General features: G+C 37.8%; 1 protein-coding gene across 1 annotated transcript in view; it reads left to right on the top strand.

Moving 5' to 3' along the window:
- The window catches only part of LOC148362916 (transcription factor SOX-6-like), a 161,352-nt gene that overhangs the window by 64,399 nt on the left and 81,589 nt on the right, over positions 1-15,364 (top strand). Inside the window, exon 4 of the mRNA XM_088340508.1 lies at positions 878-1,103. Within this exon, the coding sequence (XP_088196634.1) occupies positions 878-1,103 (226 nt within the window). The remainder of the gene's footprint in view (positions 1-877; positions 1,104-15,364) is intronic.

Below are 15,364 nucleotides of genomic sequence, written 5' to 3'. Positions count from 1 at the left end.
TGCCCCACTACTTATCAGGCTCTGCTAGCAGAACAACAAGCTAGCCCATGATCTGAAACAAAGGAGACGTTGCATATTGTAACTGATGTTCGGCAGCCTTTTTAAGGGGAACATGCTTTTGATGTGAGGCCATGGGTGCGCCTCCTCTTCTGTGGTTTCATAGTTGGTATTGCTAAGAGACATATGTTTCATCCATAACCAATTTCTCTCCCCCGCCCCCAAAGTTGAATATGGTCACGTGACGAGGCTGCTACCTTTGATTGGTTAAACATGTTGGAGCCTGCCGGAGATCTCCGTCCAAATAATTGCGCCTTAGCGAAGACAGACAGACACGTCCTTACATGGAGGGGATTTATGAAGTAACAAAGTAACGACTTCAATGTTGCCTAACGGAGTAGAAGTACCATTTTTTCTTCACAAATTTACTAATAGTAAGTAATAGTAAAAGTATTTGGATTTAAATATACTCCTAGAAGTACAAAAAGGTCCAAAACTTACTCAACCAAATGTAACGGAGTAAATGTACTTGGTTACTACCCACCTATGGATGTCAGGCACCTTGGGCAGCTCCGCGGATGGAGGAAAGGGGGTGGGCTGTTGGTCCTGATGGTGAGCGCACCGCTGCGTGTGTGTGGAACGAATGAGACGGCAGAGAGAGAGGCGCATACCGATATGGCGAATGGAAACAAAGTTTATTGCAAATGAGAAAAAAAAGAAGAAGAAAATGTTAAAACTAACACACACCGGACTCCAATGTTGTCTTTTGTAGTGCGCGACATAAAAACGCTTTTGAATAAAATTGAAATCCTGAAAAGTAATCCTTAAATAAACCTGTATTACAGGGATAGTAACGCACTCTTTTTTTCCCCCATTTCAGGAAACGGAGTGCACCAATAAAGTCTCACCAGTGGTGTACTCGTACAACTCCACCTCCCCGCCCAAGATAGACGAAGCCACCCGGGATCGCGGCGAGCAAACGGGAGCGGGGGCAGGCTCGATTTTGGCCTCGGCGACACCGGAACGTCGGAAAGGGAGCCTGGCAGATGTGGTGGACACGCTGAAGCAGAAGAAGATGGTGGAGATGACCAAGACGGAACAAGACGGTAAGAAGGAGCTTAGGACGCTTGCCCGCGATCGCTCGGAGGAGACCCGACCGCTAAGCTGTATATTCACTAGTCAAAACACAGGATTCAGATTCCAATTTGGAGAATTTGAATTCAACTGCAAAATCCATTATTTTCGGTCATGGTGCGTTCAATGACCACCAGCGGGAATCTCCAACTTACAGATCTAAAGCTCTGGCGACTGGTTTGTTCTTTGGGTTTTTCATCTGACTGTATCACCATCCTGCCGAAAGGGCTTATTGTTTTTTTTTTTTTGATCGCATTTATTTAATTTTTTCATTCAAAACTAAAAAATAGCATGAAACGTTCTTCTTTTCTTTCTTTTTTTTTCTTTTTCTTTTTTTCTCTTGCTTTTCCCCCCCCTAATTTTTCTTTTTGTTCATTTGATCATTTGTATTTCCTTTTCTATGTCTGTCTTTTGTTCCCTTTTTCTTTTCTTTTTTGTTCTTTACTCCTGATTTTTTCCTTCTTTCTTTCCTTTTTTACATTTATTTTCCTACCTCTTTCATTTCTTTTTTTTCTGCTGTTTCCGCATTGTTTCTGTATTCACGTAAAAAAGAATGGTACGTTATGATCATTCTAGGTCTCCGTAGTTTGTATTCTCCCTTGTGCTTTTAAGCACTTGTTTCCAGTTCTTGTATTTCTTCGTTCTTCCTCCCTTGCTTTTTTTCCCTTTTCCTTTTTCCTTCTTTCTTTCATTCATTGTTTCATTTCTTCTTTCATTTTCCTTACTTTTCCCCCTGCTATTTCCGCCTTGTTTTTATTCTTTCTTCTCTAAGACCAGGTAAAGAATGAGAGGAAATATAGTGCATTTTGGTCACTTTCAGTCTCCGTAGTTTGTATTCTCCCTTGTGCTTTTAAGCACTCGTTTACGGTTGCACAACAATAAACGGCAACATCTAGTGGTTGAATAATACACACTGTCCCTTAAAGAAAATGATGTCATCTGTTAAAAATGATGGTTTTGTTGAGAAAAAAACACTTTTATGTTACTTTTTTTTAAATGTCTTTTTCTTTTCTTTTTATCCTTGCCTTTTTTCTCTATTTTCGTTTTCTCTCTTTGTCTTTTGTTCCTTTTTTCTTGTATTTCTTTGTTTTTCCCCCCTCACTTTTTTTCTCTTTTCCTTTTTCCTTCTTTCTTTCATTTTTTTTCATTTCTTCTTTCATTATCCTTCCTTCCCCCTGCTATTTCCGGCTCGTTTCTATTCTTTCTTATCAGAAGACCAGGTGAAGAATGAGTGGAAAGTTAGTGCATTTTGGTCACTTTGAGTCTCTGTAGTTTGTATTCCCCCTTGTGCTTTTAAGCACTTGTTTACAGTTGCACAATAATAAACAGCGACATCTATTGATCAAATATAACACACTGTCCCTTGAAAAAAACATGTCATTTGTTGAAAAGAACTGCAATTATAAAATAGAGAAAAAAAGCAGGGGAAAAATGTCATAAATAATGGTCGAAAAACAGAAATTCACAGCTCAAGCTAATGCAGCTACGCTAGGGACAGTGACTTTCTTGAAGATGGCCGAAGGACGCCCACCCGCTGTGCGGCGATGCGGCTAGCCTGCACCACCTTAATGAGCACTTGAGCACTTTTAAGTAATCCGTTGCATCCTGTTCATTAGCGGGCTTGCTAACAGGGACGTTTACGCTAAGCGTTTGATGGCGCTAGCTAATGGGGGCGGGCCCTCTCCGGCGAGCTGCGGCGGCAGGAGGCCATTGTTAAACTGTCGATCAATCAACTGACGAAAAAACCTGGAAAAAAAGCATCCCCGCGAGAACCCGTTTACCGGGAGGTCTTCGCACACCTGACAATTGTGGTCAATACTAACGACATATTGATCCAAGTTTCTAAAAGGCTAACGAGAGGAACGCATCTCGGTCATCACTTTTCAACTACTCAATGAAGATTTAATCATTAGGAGTTCGAGTAAATAAACTTGGTAAGAAGAACCTGGCAGTCGGCAAGCAGGGCAAAATTATCCAGAATATTTTAAAGCAGGGGTCTTAAACTCAATATACCTGGGGACCGCCTGAGAAGGGGTCTGGTTGAGGATGGGACGATCCGTTTTTTTTTTTTTCACAATAAAAGTTCTGATTAAAACACTACTGTTTTCAAATATCTTTCTTAAGATTTTCTAGACGGATTAAGATCTAAGTATAAAAAATATTAAGAATTAATATTAAAATCAATCAGTAATCTTTGAATTGATGTTTTGAGCGGGCGGCACTTTTATTAAAGGGATACTGTGTACTATTTGACCACTAGGTGTCGCCGTATTGTTTAGTGCAACTCAAAACGAGTTATAAAAAAGCACAAGGAAGAATACAAACTATGGAGACTCAGTGTGAAAACCCCCCACATTTTTTTCCTCTTTCTTTTTGCAAAGAAAGAATAGAAAACAAGAGGGAATCAAAGAAAAAAAGAAATAATAAATAAAACATGAAACCAAAAAATAAAAGAAGAAATAAAGAAAAGAGAAAAACAGCAAGTGAAAAAGAACAAAACATACAAGAAAAAGAAAAGAAAAACAAAGAGGGAGAAAAATAAAATTAAAGAATGAAAAATGAAACTCAAAAATTGAGATAAAGGACGAAAAAAGAAAATGAAAAAGAAAAAACAGAGAAATGAAAATGACAAGAAAAAAGGGGGAAATGAAAGAAGAAGAAAAAAAGGAAAGGTGAGCTGTATGTTTTGTTGTTGCTGTAGTGTTTAGTGCAACCCAAAACGAGTGCTTAAAAGCACAAGGAAGAATACAAATCATGGAGACTCAAAGTGACCAAAACACACATTTTCACTTTTATGTTTTTGCCTGCCCTTTTAAAAAGGAAGAATGGAAAAAAGAGAGAATCAGCAGAAAACAAAGGAAAAAAAGAAAGCAAAAATAAATAAATAAATGAAAAAAAATAAAAGAAAGAATAAATAAGGAAAAGAGAAAAACAGCAATAGAAAAGAACGAAGAATACAAGAAAAATGAAACAAAAAGAAAAAGCGAAAAATAAAGTTAAAGAATAAATAAATGAAACTCAAAAATAGAAATAAAGAGAAGGAAAAAGAAAAGATAATAAGAAAAAAGAAATGGAAAAGACATAAAAGCAAGAAAAAAAGAGAAGGAAAAAAGAAAGAAAATGATATGGAAAATAGATAAAACAAAAAAAGAAAAGGAAGGGAAAAAAAGAAAAATAGAAGTGATAAGAAAACAGGGGAAAAAAAAGCAAGAAATAAAAAAAGGAAATGTGAGCCTTATGTTTTGTCCGATAAATGCAAACTTCTTGACCTAAGAGCATTTTTAAATAATGCACGTTTCGATCATAGTTGATGTATTGTTCAATATTGCTATCTTAATGAATGCTTTTTTCCACTAGGGAGCGCTAAATAATACTCCTCATCCATTTAAACGTTCGTGTTAAGTCAGGGGCCTCAAACTGTCATCCCGCGTGCCCCAATCGGCTCCCGGACCACCCGTTGGAGAGCCCCGTCTCAGAGGCAGTTGGGCGGCCAGCTTTCACGTGGTAGCGCCCGAGGGGCGTCGTGTTTAGCGCGTCGGCGACAAAGTCAGGAAAAAAAAAACATCAAGCGGCGTTCTGATATCCAGACGAGTACTCGTAGGTGCCGCCGCCATTGGCTACTGGAGGGCAGGCCGAGGCATGCTGGGATACGCTTCACATCAGAGAGGCGCGGAAAAAAAAAAAAGAAGAAGAAAGAAAGGGAAAGCTGCGTTTGTACTGATCGAGATCTGACAAGCCAGAGCTTCTCTGTTGTCATTTGAGAAGTTCAAAAGAAAACTTGCTAAAGGAAAAACAAAAAAGCGTCCAAATGCACGCACGCACGCACAAGTATTTTCAATTAGAGGTCCACGATATCGTTTTTACCGATACCGACTATTGGTGTTCATGAAGAACGATACCTGCTATTAAAAGCTGATATTCAAAATAGAAAATGGATAGAAAACAACAACACTTAAAGGGACAGTGTGCATTTTATGACCTCTGTATTGTGTCATGCAACCGAAAACAAGTGCTAAAAAGCACAGGGAAGAATGCAAACTTTGGAGACTCAAAGGGACCAGAGTGTTTTCAGGTACCCCTAGCAGCAAGATGCCTGATAATGATTTCAGTTCCCTGTCGGTGAGGCTCATGATATCTAAAATAAATACATCTTCTCCATCAAAAGTACTTGCAATTTTAAATTACAATTAAAAAATAATTACACAATTTTCAAATTAACAAGAAACAATCCAATCAAAACATTGGAGTACTTTTTTTTATACTATGACATGACATTTTGAATCAAAATGTCCTCCAGGGCTGTACAGACTATACATTTCTATCTGTTTGGTCAATCAGCACGTTTGACAGGTACAACATCTTATTTTATTTTGATTTTGTTGATTCGATTTCCCTTTTTTTGCCCTGATTAACGGGTCTCAAGAAAAAAGGACTGACATTTTTATTTAAAAGGTTTTTTATTATTTTTTAAAGCGCTTAAATTATTGCCCTTATTTGTTTCCTGAGATGAAGAATGAAAGTAGAGAGGCAAACACACAAAATTGTCATTTAAAATCAAAATATTTAAAGTAGTGAATTGGAAACTATTCATAGCAAGTGTTCCATCTCAACAAATATCCATCTTTAAACTTATCTCCTTTCCACTGTTACTGAAGATCATTAAGGCTCATTATCACCTTCATTTTTTCAGTAAATAGTGGTTTTAAAACAAGGTGCGAGCAGAGTTATTTTGTAAGTATGTCACAATAAACAGCAAACATCATTTTTTATTATTTCTGACCTTTTGAATGTCGAGAATGGCTGCTTTTTTTAGTTTTAAGAGGTTAAAAAGACATGATGGGTTATTTGAATAAAGAGAGTTCATTTTTCTGCAGTATTTTTTACTTTAATATGTTTGCAGTATTACTATCGTATTTGTGTAGTATCAGCATAGTCTTACTGTAGTATTTTAGTAGTTTTACAGTACATTTTTTGTCGTGTGTTGTACTATTACCCTAGTATTTTTGTAGTATTTGTGTTGTAGTACTTAGTAGTACTATGGTACTTTAGTCATATTTTTGTAGAATTACAATTTGAAGTATTACTATAAGTTTTTTGTAGTATTACGATCGTAAATTTTCTTGTAATTCCATTGTTTTGTAGTTTCACTATCGAATTTTGTAATATTACTGTCGTAATTTTTTGCAGTTTGACTTAAGTATTGTTGCAGTATTACTATAGTATTTTTTTAGTACTACCATCGTCTTACTGTCGTATTTTTTATAGTTTAACTGTACATTTTTTGAAGTGTGTTGTAGTATGACTGTAGTATTTTTGTAGTATTACTTAAGTATTTTTGTAGTATTTCCATTGTTGTAAATTTATAGTATAGGTTTACTGTAGTATTTTTGTTGTATTTTCATAGTTGTAATTTTATATTATAGTTGTACTGTAGTATTTTTGTAGTATTTCCATGGCTGTATTTTTTTACTGTAGTATTATTGAAGTATTTTTGTAGTTTCACGATGGTATTTCATAATATTACTGTTGTATTAGTTAGTAGTTTTACTTTATTATTTTTGCAGTATTTTTATAGTTGTAATTTTCTATTATTGTTTTACTATAGTATTTTTGTAGTATTTTAATAGCTGTAATGTAGTATTGTAGTTTTATTGATGTATTTTTGTAGTTTGACTATCATATTTTGTTATATTACTGTTGTATTTTTGTAGTTTTACTGTAGTATTTTTGTAGTATTTTCATAGTTGTAATTTTCTATTATTGTTTTACTGTAGTATCTTTGTAGTATTTCCATAGCTGTATTTTGTACTGTAGTATTATTGAAGTAGTTTTGTAGTTTCGCTTTCGTGTTTTGTAATCTTACTGTTGTCTTTTTGTAGTTTTACTCTATTATTTTTTTTAGTATTAAAATGTATTTTTGTAGTAGTCTGTAGCTTGCAGTAGTCTGTGGTCTCTGCAGCCCTTTGAGACTCCTTGTGATTAAGGGCGTCACAAATAAACAGGACTTGACTAATCCTGAGGTTTTTGAGTTTTTCCTTGCCCTCATGTTGGTTTTAGATCAGGGGATAGTGTGATAATAGTCAGTGGTTTACAAGAATCTGTGGTCTGTGCAGGCCTTTGATACTTCCTGTGATTAAGGGCGTCACAAATAAACAGGACTGGACTTGATATGTATCAAATGTGTTTATTTACCCTTGACTAAATTAAACTGGATTGAATCAAATGATACAAAAGGCTGCCCTATAGTAGTCCCTCAGTGGGACACAAGCCCTGCCCCCTTGGCTCCCTCTTACCATGATACCGCAGGGCACAATTTGAGGAAACTTCAAAAATGGTCACGTATCGTGACGGACGGACGGTCAGTTCATGTATTTTTCAAGTGTTGGGTGCACGCACCGCGTTGACGTGCACCGTAACGCTATGTGACACTCCTGCACGACGGCGTCAATATTTTGTGGACACTCAACTCTGGAATGTTTTTGAAACCAAAATAATAAGACCATTAAAAAAAAAAGAAAAACACACATTTTTACATCCAAAACTCTCAAAAAGACATTATTGATCTTGTATCATTCGAAATATTAATTGGTACTAATTCCATCGGGTGTTTTATTTTCGTTTTTCCGTGATTTACTTCAACGAATAATTTGATTTGAAAACAGTTCTACCAGCCAATACTCGCATATACAGATAATCGATAATGTCCGGCCTTTCCAGACCAATACCGATAACTGGAGACAGGTTCTTTCCCAGGGGCATCACAACCCTAAACGGGAGTACGAAGCTGTGAAAACATATTTGGGGACTTTTTCTTATTTTTTATCTTTATATGTTGCTGCTCAATGTTGTTTCATTATTTCAATCTTCCATTTTATTTATCTTTCACAATCATTGCACTATTTATATAACTTAAGCAAGTCTCTAAGCATTACGTTGTAAACATTTTTACTGGCTTTCATCCTTATGGTCTTTTATATTTGTTTTGAGTTTTGAGTCTTGATTACATGTTTACACTGGAGTGCCGTGTCTAATCTCATTGCATACAGTGTTTCAAAGCGTTCATATCAATGACAAAAGATCAATTCAATCTATATCGCCATTGCGTTTTTTGGGCTTAAAAGGGACAGTGTGTAGGATTTAGTGTCTCCTAGTGGTACAAAAAACTTTAATTTAGTATAAAAAAAAGATTAAATGTCAGGACCAGAACGGAAACAGGACCCACTTGTGTGAAGTTTTATTGAAAGAGAGAGGAAGGGCTGTGCCTACGATCCGGTGTTCGCTGGGTGCAGGAAGCAAATCGCTCTCGGACTTGGATTGTGATCCGAACACGGAAGTGGATCTTCCGTGGCGAGCAATGGCGTGTCAGGGACAGAAACGAGTCGTAAGCCAGAACAGGAGAGCAGACGTGGTCAGGATCAAAACGGATCGTAGCCGGAGACAAACGGGAGCAAAAACGGGACAGGCGGGAGTCAGGATCGAGAAAAAAAAGGCTTGCTGTGTAAAAACAGAGGTTTGCAGATGGACTGACTACAGGGAACTGACAGTACTGGGTTTAAATAGTGACAGGGAGCCAATCAGCATGCGGCGGTTGGCGCCAAATGAGCGGGCACAGGTGATTCACATCGGTAATCATGACATTTAAATGCTTGGTTGGATCCCTTGATTACTTGGGTATTAGGGGCACCATTTCCTGTGGTGTGTCTTGGGCAAGTACAACCTGGTGCCTCCCACTCCTCTCCAGGCCAACAATGCCTCAACCATCATACCATTGTTATATTTTCTAAACAAGTCGAGAAACTTGTATTTCTTTCAGGTATTGGAATCCTACTGTAGGTCTCTGCCATGTTTGTCCGCATTGCACAACACAGTGCCATCTAGTGGTCGAATATCACACACCGAAGCTCTAAATCTGGTGCCTCAATTGCGTTTCAATCTTAAATTTGTTCACGCGGCTTTAGAAAAATGTGTAGGCTGCAATTCAGGGTAAGTAATGTTATGTCTGATACGTGCCAGTCCGATAATTTAGCTGCATAGGTGGTCTCTAATTTCTTTCATTTAGCTTCATTCTGCGATTATAACCCTCCCCAGCTAGGATGTGGCCATGTTGACCCGGGCTCACGCGTAGGGGGCTTATAGATCCGAGAAGGAAGGTGTAAGACGTTGTGATGACAGCTTAACAGCCCAGTTGGGCTGGGTCCGAGAGCTAATCTCATTGGCTAATTAACGAGGTCTTGGATCGGGGGGCACACTCTTTGCATTGACTCGACCGGATTGACGCGGTGGGCCGCGTGTGTGTGGGTTGAGATTAACAGTAGCTGACATATTACACATGTTACGCAAACATTATGGTCCCGGTGTTGCCGGGCGGAAGATGGGATTTGGCTGCTTGGTGTGGTCGGTGGTCAGGAGCTGTACCCAGTTTGGCCGCCAGAGGGCATCGCAGGCCTCACGGAAGCATGTGTTTATCGATTTTCTTGGTATCTATTGTGGGTGTATTGACACAATACCTAGCTACACACACTCGCGGAGGCCGAAAGTACATCTGGGTAAATTTTCATAAAAATCGGATCACTCGTTTTAGAGCCTATGAGTCACATATGCACACAGTAGTTCAGGACGTAGGTGCAATCAGTGTGTGAGTTTATGTGAGCATAGGTAAGTGTGAAGCATATTGTAAAGCACTTTGGGAGGTTCCATGGGCTCCATGAATGCAGACCATTTACCATTTAAAGTAGCTTAAATTAGATAGATAAAGCGCTCTCATGTATAACGCACATCGCTAATTTTTGATCAAAAATAAGAATGAATTTTTTTTTTCGCTTCCCAGCTAAAACTGAACATTGTCAATAACAAACAATGATGAATACATGCAGACCAAATTAAAATCACTTAATGACAACATAAACTATGAACACAATGCCAACTGATCAATCATTTCATAAATATGGTTATATGCATATATTGTCAGGACCAGAACATAGACAGGGACCCACTTGTTTTTCTCAGTTTTATTGGAAAAAAGGAAAGGGTTGCACCCACGACCCAATGATCGCTGGGCGCAGGAAGCAGGTCGCTCTGAACGCGGAAGTGGGGCGAGCGATGGCGTTGTCGGGAACAGAAAAATGGGACAGTAGCCAGGACAGGAGAGCAAAAACGTGGTCGGGATCCGAAGCGAGTCGTAAGCCAAGACGGGAGAGCAGACAAGATCGGGATCAAAACAGATAGTAGCGGAAGACAAACGAGAGCAAAACGGGACAGGGGGGGTCAGGGTTGAAAAAGGCTTGTCTTGAACACACGGAGATTTGCAGACGGACTGACCAAAGGGGATTGACAGTAATTGGGCGCCATGGCAACTGTGCGTTAATTAAAGTGCGTTATACCGGAATAAATATGGTAACTACGCAAATGTATGTTTTTAATATTGTCCAAACCGCCGCATGCTATCAATGGAACAAAATAACGCCATCTGTTGGCCTTAAAATTCAGCAATTGATATTGGGATCATTTCAAAACGCTTTTTGACTTTGTTGCCTGCGTCTATTGAAATGGCAGGTTAGGGTGGGGGGTGGGGGTGCTGTACAAATACACCCCCTCCTGCATGCACACAATATCACTCCTGTGTGACCCAAATCAGAGGTACTCCCAGCGGGACCCGGGGCCCAAAACAATGCTTGTATTGTGTCTGAAGCACACGTGTGTGATTTTGCGTGTGCATGCGTGCGGTTTCACATATCAGGGCTAAAGTGGAACCAGAAGCCCAAGTCTGGAACAGTTGCGGTTTTGGGGAGCGTGCCTACCACAAAGGAACACTTGTGCACCCCCCACCCTGACAATGTCAGACGCTCTCATCCTAAAAACCAAATGGAAACAATGGCACCTCAAATGATGTATTGTCCAAAATCGGTTGAAAATAACTGTTGTTCACCATATGGAGGATTTTTTTGTGACAGTGGAAAGTTGTGTATATATATATATATATATATATAATATATATATATATATATATATATATATATATTAGTATTTTATTTTTGTAGTTTATTTATTTATTTATTTATTTATTTTGGGGGGGAACTTAGTGTCAAGAAGCTCTCTAAAACTGTTTAATTAAATAATTGATTTATATTGAATTAATTTATGTATTTATTATTTTCCCAATTTTTTTCCCTTTTTTAATTAATAAATTTAATTATTTTAGTTTTTGTCTTTTGACCCCAGTGATTCTGTTCTGTGGTTGTTTCTTCTTTTTTTCAGAAGAATGAAAAAAAACACTGTTATTGAAATATGGAGATATGTTTTTAGACTGTACAAGTGATAAGTAGATAAATACGATTTTTTTTTTTCCAAAAACATGCAGAAAAAAATCTCTATTTCTTTACTGTCATTTTTGAAATTCATTTTCCCCCTAATATTAAAAAAAAAATAGTATTTTATTTTTGTAGTTTATATATTTATTTATTTTGGGGGGAACTTAGTGTCAAGAACGGGAACAGGAGGAGAACCCAAATGCGTGACATTTCTCGCACAACCATTTATCTTACGGGTAATGGGGCAGTCATGCACGTTAACCCAAACGCCAGTGATTCGGCGATCGTTGGGCGGAAGACGTAAGGCAGCAGTCTGGTGTGGAACGACAGGAAGCCAGAAGCCGACGAGATCGATACCAATTGCTCGAGCAGATATCGGACAGATGGAGCGATACCGGACAGGAAGGGACAGACAGGATTGATATCAAAACTGGATATTGAAATTAAACAGCACAAACTAGACACAAAGAAACTGGTGATCGATATTTAACAGAAAAAAATAGACGGGAACAATACCGGACAGGAAACACACGCAGGGAACCGGACAGAGTCAAAACCCGGGTCTTGCGGGGCAGAGGCTTAAACACTGAGCTTAAGTAGAAGGGAAGCCAATCTGTCAACAAGCCGCAGCTGGCGCCACATGGGCGGGGCCAATTGGGCGCCATGGCAACCGTAACACTTAGTGTTTCTGATTCATGGTCATTTCTCATAGAATCAATAAAAATGTATATACCATATATTTTTCAAGCAATAATGAGCAATTCATTTTGGACAAGGGGGAAAGGAGATTGCATAGGATGCCAGTTTGTATTTTGACTAGTATCGTGCTTTGTCGTTCGTTGTTTTGACTATTATGCACCGCTTACGTCATTGTCACGATCGGCCAATCAAGTTTGCTGTTTTTAGAGATGCACACCCTTTAGGTTTGGATTTGATTAAAAAGAAGGGCACTAGGAGGGCTTCTAGAACAGGTTGGAATTTCTTATCTGAGGTTTGGGCTCTCCCCTGTTCTCCTTGCAAGTTTAAAATCCATTGATGTCTTCTCTCCTTATTTTGAGTGTTTAGTAAACTCTAAACTTATCATACAGTGTTTTGAAAACTCACATTTTATTTCTGATTTGAAACAAAATGGTATTCGTTATTATCTGTTGCACTTCAAGATTCCCTGCAACCGAGGTTGTACGCCTTGTGTATGTCAAGCGGGTGTCAGTTGTCGGACGAAAATAGCGCACGTGTGAAACAGAAACCTTGCCAACCGCATGGCGTTCTAATGGTTTAACAACCCCGATGCACGTGTACTTATGATCGTGTGCGTGCGAGTCTGTGTGTGTCCTGATGTTTGGACATATGTTGAGCTTGATTTGACATAGCCATCAATCGTGCCGGACAGCTGTGAGGAGTGGGACAGCTGCTCCTTTGCGCCACTTCCAATCCCGACCCCTCTCGTTTCCTGCTTGTCACCCACTTCCTGTTTCTTTTTTTATTGTTTCGTCTTATCCAGATCACAGTTAAAGCACTGTCTTGACACTATGCCATTGGATTCAGTGTAAAAGCGTTTGATTCTCAAAATCTTGAGTTAACTCAGCTAAAAACTGTCCAAAATAATTTTAGAATAAAAACTAAAGACTAACAGCAATTAAAATAACTTTAAGCTTAGCCAGAATAAAACAAAGGAACAAATATGTTAATTAGTGCTGTCGAAGTTAAAGCTTTAGAGCAGGGGTCAGGAACCTTTTTGACCCAAAGAGCCATAAAAGCAAAAAATGTTTTGGAAAGAAATTGAGCCACATCACATATTTTCAGACAAAATTGAAAAAACTGCCAAACACGCTCTCTAGACAAAAGTTAATTGTTCAGCACATTTTATTTCTCTGTGTGTCATTTGATGATTTAATCAAATGTATGAAATGATGATAATGCCAAATCCTGTGTCCCAAATCAATATAAGTATGCCATTTACAATTTTTCTTCCACCTTCAGTTAAGAGTGTTGAGGCAATTTTTTCCATGACATTTGTCCTTAATAACGGGTTCAAAACAATGTGCATGCAAAGTTCTTTTGTAAAAATGTCACAAATGACTGCTAACGATAAGCATATCGTCATATTCACTTTCGGTGTAGACTGCACTGAGCGAGAGAGAGGGAAGGAAGTGCCTTGCGCTGTGTGCAGGGATCCGCCCACCTGTACTGCTCACCCAATCAAAGTCGTTTGCCAGCGTTTTTATTTATCAGTTTAAATGGTTTCTTATCAAACTTCTGCATTAAGTTGCTTCGGCTTTATATGGACCAAAATCGGGATGAAATCACTTGACTTTGGAACGCCACAGAGAGATGTGCAATAGTGACATTTTATTTCTGAGCCATACGTACTGATGAAAAGAGCCATATATGGCTCCCGAGCCATAGGTTCCCTACCCCTGCTTTAAAGATTTAACTGGCTAGGAGTCAAACATGTGCGGAAATGGCCGGAGTATTATGAAGAGCTCAATATATATTTAGGAGCATTTCTATACGCACATAAAACAAGGAGCAAGGATACCATAATGTATGATCTCTGATCAGATACACTGAGCTGAAGAAAAAATAAGAATTAACAGAAAAGGTTTTAAGCTTAAAAATCAAACGATTTAGTGTTAATTAAGTGTTAAAACTAAACTACCTCGAGAGTTAAAGCATATTTAAGGCATTAACTCTAAAGTTAAAGTTTAAAATTTGTCAGTTGAAGCGCTAACTACAAATTTCAAAGCCGCTAAGTTTTGCAGCTTAACTTTTTAGAGATGTTTTAACTTAAGTCTGAGTTAAAGCTTTGATTTACTTTACCTCCGGGATTAAAACTGATTTGAGGCTTAATTCAATGTTAACTAACAATTAAAACCTTTTTTACTGCTTATTTTCGGTTTTTCGTGATTTACTTCATTGAATAATTTCGTTCGAAACCACTTCTTGTTTCAGCTAACAGCTAACTAGCTTCTGCTACCCATACAAAGAACCGATAATGTCCAGCCTTTCCGGACCGATACAGATAACTGATAGCATGTCTTTCCCAGGGGCGTCACAACCCTAAACGGGAGCACAAACCTGTGAAGACATATTTTGCGACTTTTTCTTTTTTTTTTTTTGCTTTCTTGTGGGTGCTAAATGGCATTTTACTTATTTTCATCCCACTATTATTTCGATCCTCCATTTTATTTTTCATTCACAATCATTGCACTATTTATATAACTTAAGTCTCTAAGCACCACGTTATTTTTACTGCCTTTAATCCTTATGGTCTTTTTTTAGTCTTGATTACATGTTTACACTGGAGTGTCGTGTCTAATCTCATTGCATACAATGTTTCACAGCGTTCATATCAATGACAGTAAGGTCAAAAGGTAAAGATTTAAAGTTTTAACTCAAACGTTTTAGTATAAATTAAGTGTTAGAACTAAATTACCTTTGATTTACCTTACTTCCGAAATTAAAACTGATTTGAAGCTTAATTCAACGTTAGCTAACAGTTAAACCTTTTTTACAGCTTGAACATAAAGTTTTAACCCTAAAGTTATATCTTAAAAGCTGTTCCAACTCAACTCTAAGTTCAAACTTAAATTGATTTAAAGCAGCTTTTGTTTTAGTGAAATCTTTAACGTACTCTACTGCTGGATTTAAAACAACTAAACTCAGAATTAACTCGCCCTTGAAGCTAAAATCTACTTGGACATAAAGTTGATTTTACTTATTTTTAAATTAGACTTTTTGTGTGTCTTATCTTCGTATATTAAATAGCTTTGAAGCTTAATTTTTCAAAACTGTTTTAGATAGATAGATAGATAGATAGATAGATAGATAGATAGATAGATAGATAGATAGATAGATAGATAGATAGATAGATAGATAGATAGATAGATAGATAGATAGATAGATAGATAGATAGATAGATAGAT

The sequence above is a fragment of the Urocampus carinirostris genome, chromosome 7 (assembly GCF_059441175.1).
Source record: "Urocampus carinirostris isolate Australia breed hairy pipefish chromosome 7, RoL_Ucar_1.0, whole genome shotgun sequence".
Lineage (NCBI taxonomy): Eukaryota > Metazoa > Chordata > Actinopteri > Syngnathiformes > Syngnathidae > Urocampus > Urocampus carinirostris.
The sequence above is the reverse complement of the archived record's forward strand: the minus strand, read 5'-3'. Positions and strand labels throughout refer to the sequence as shown.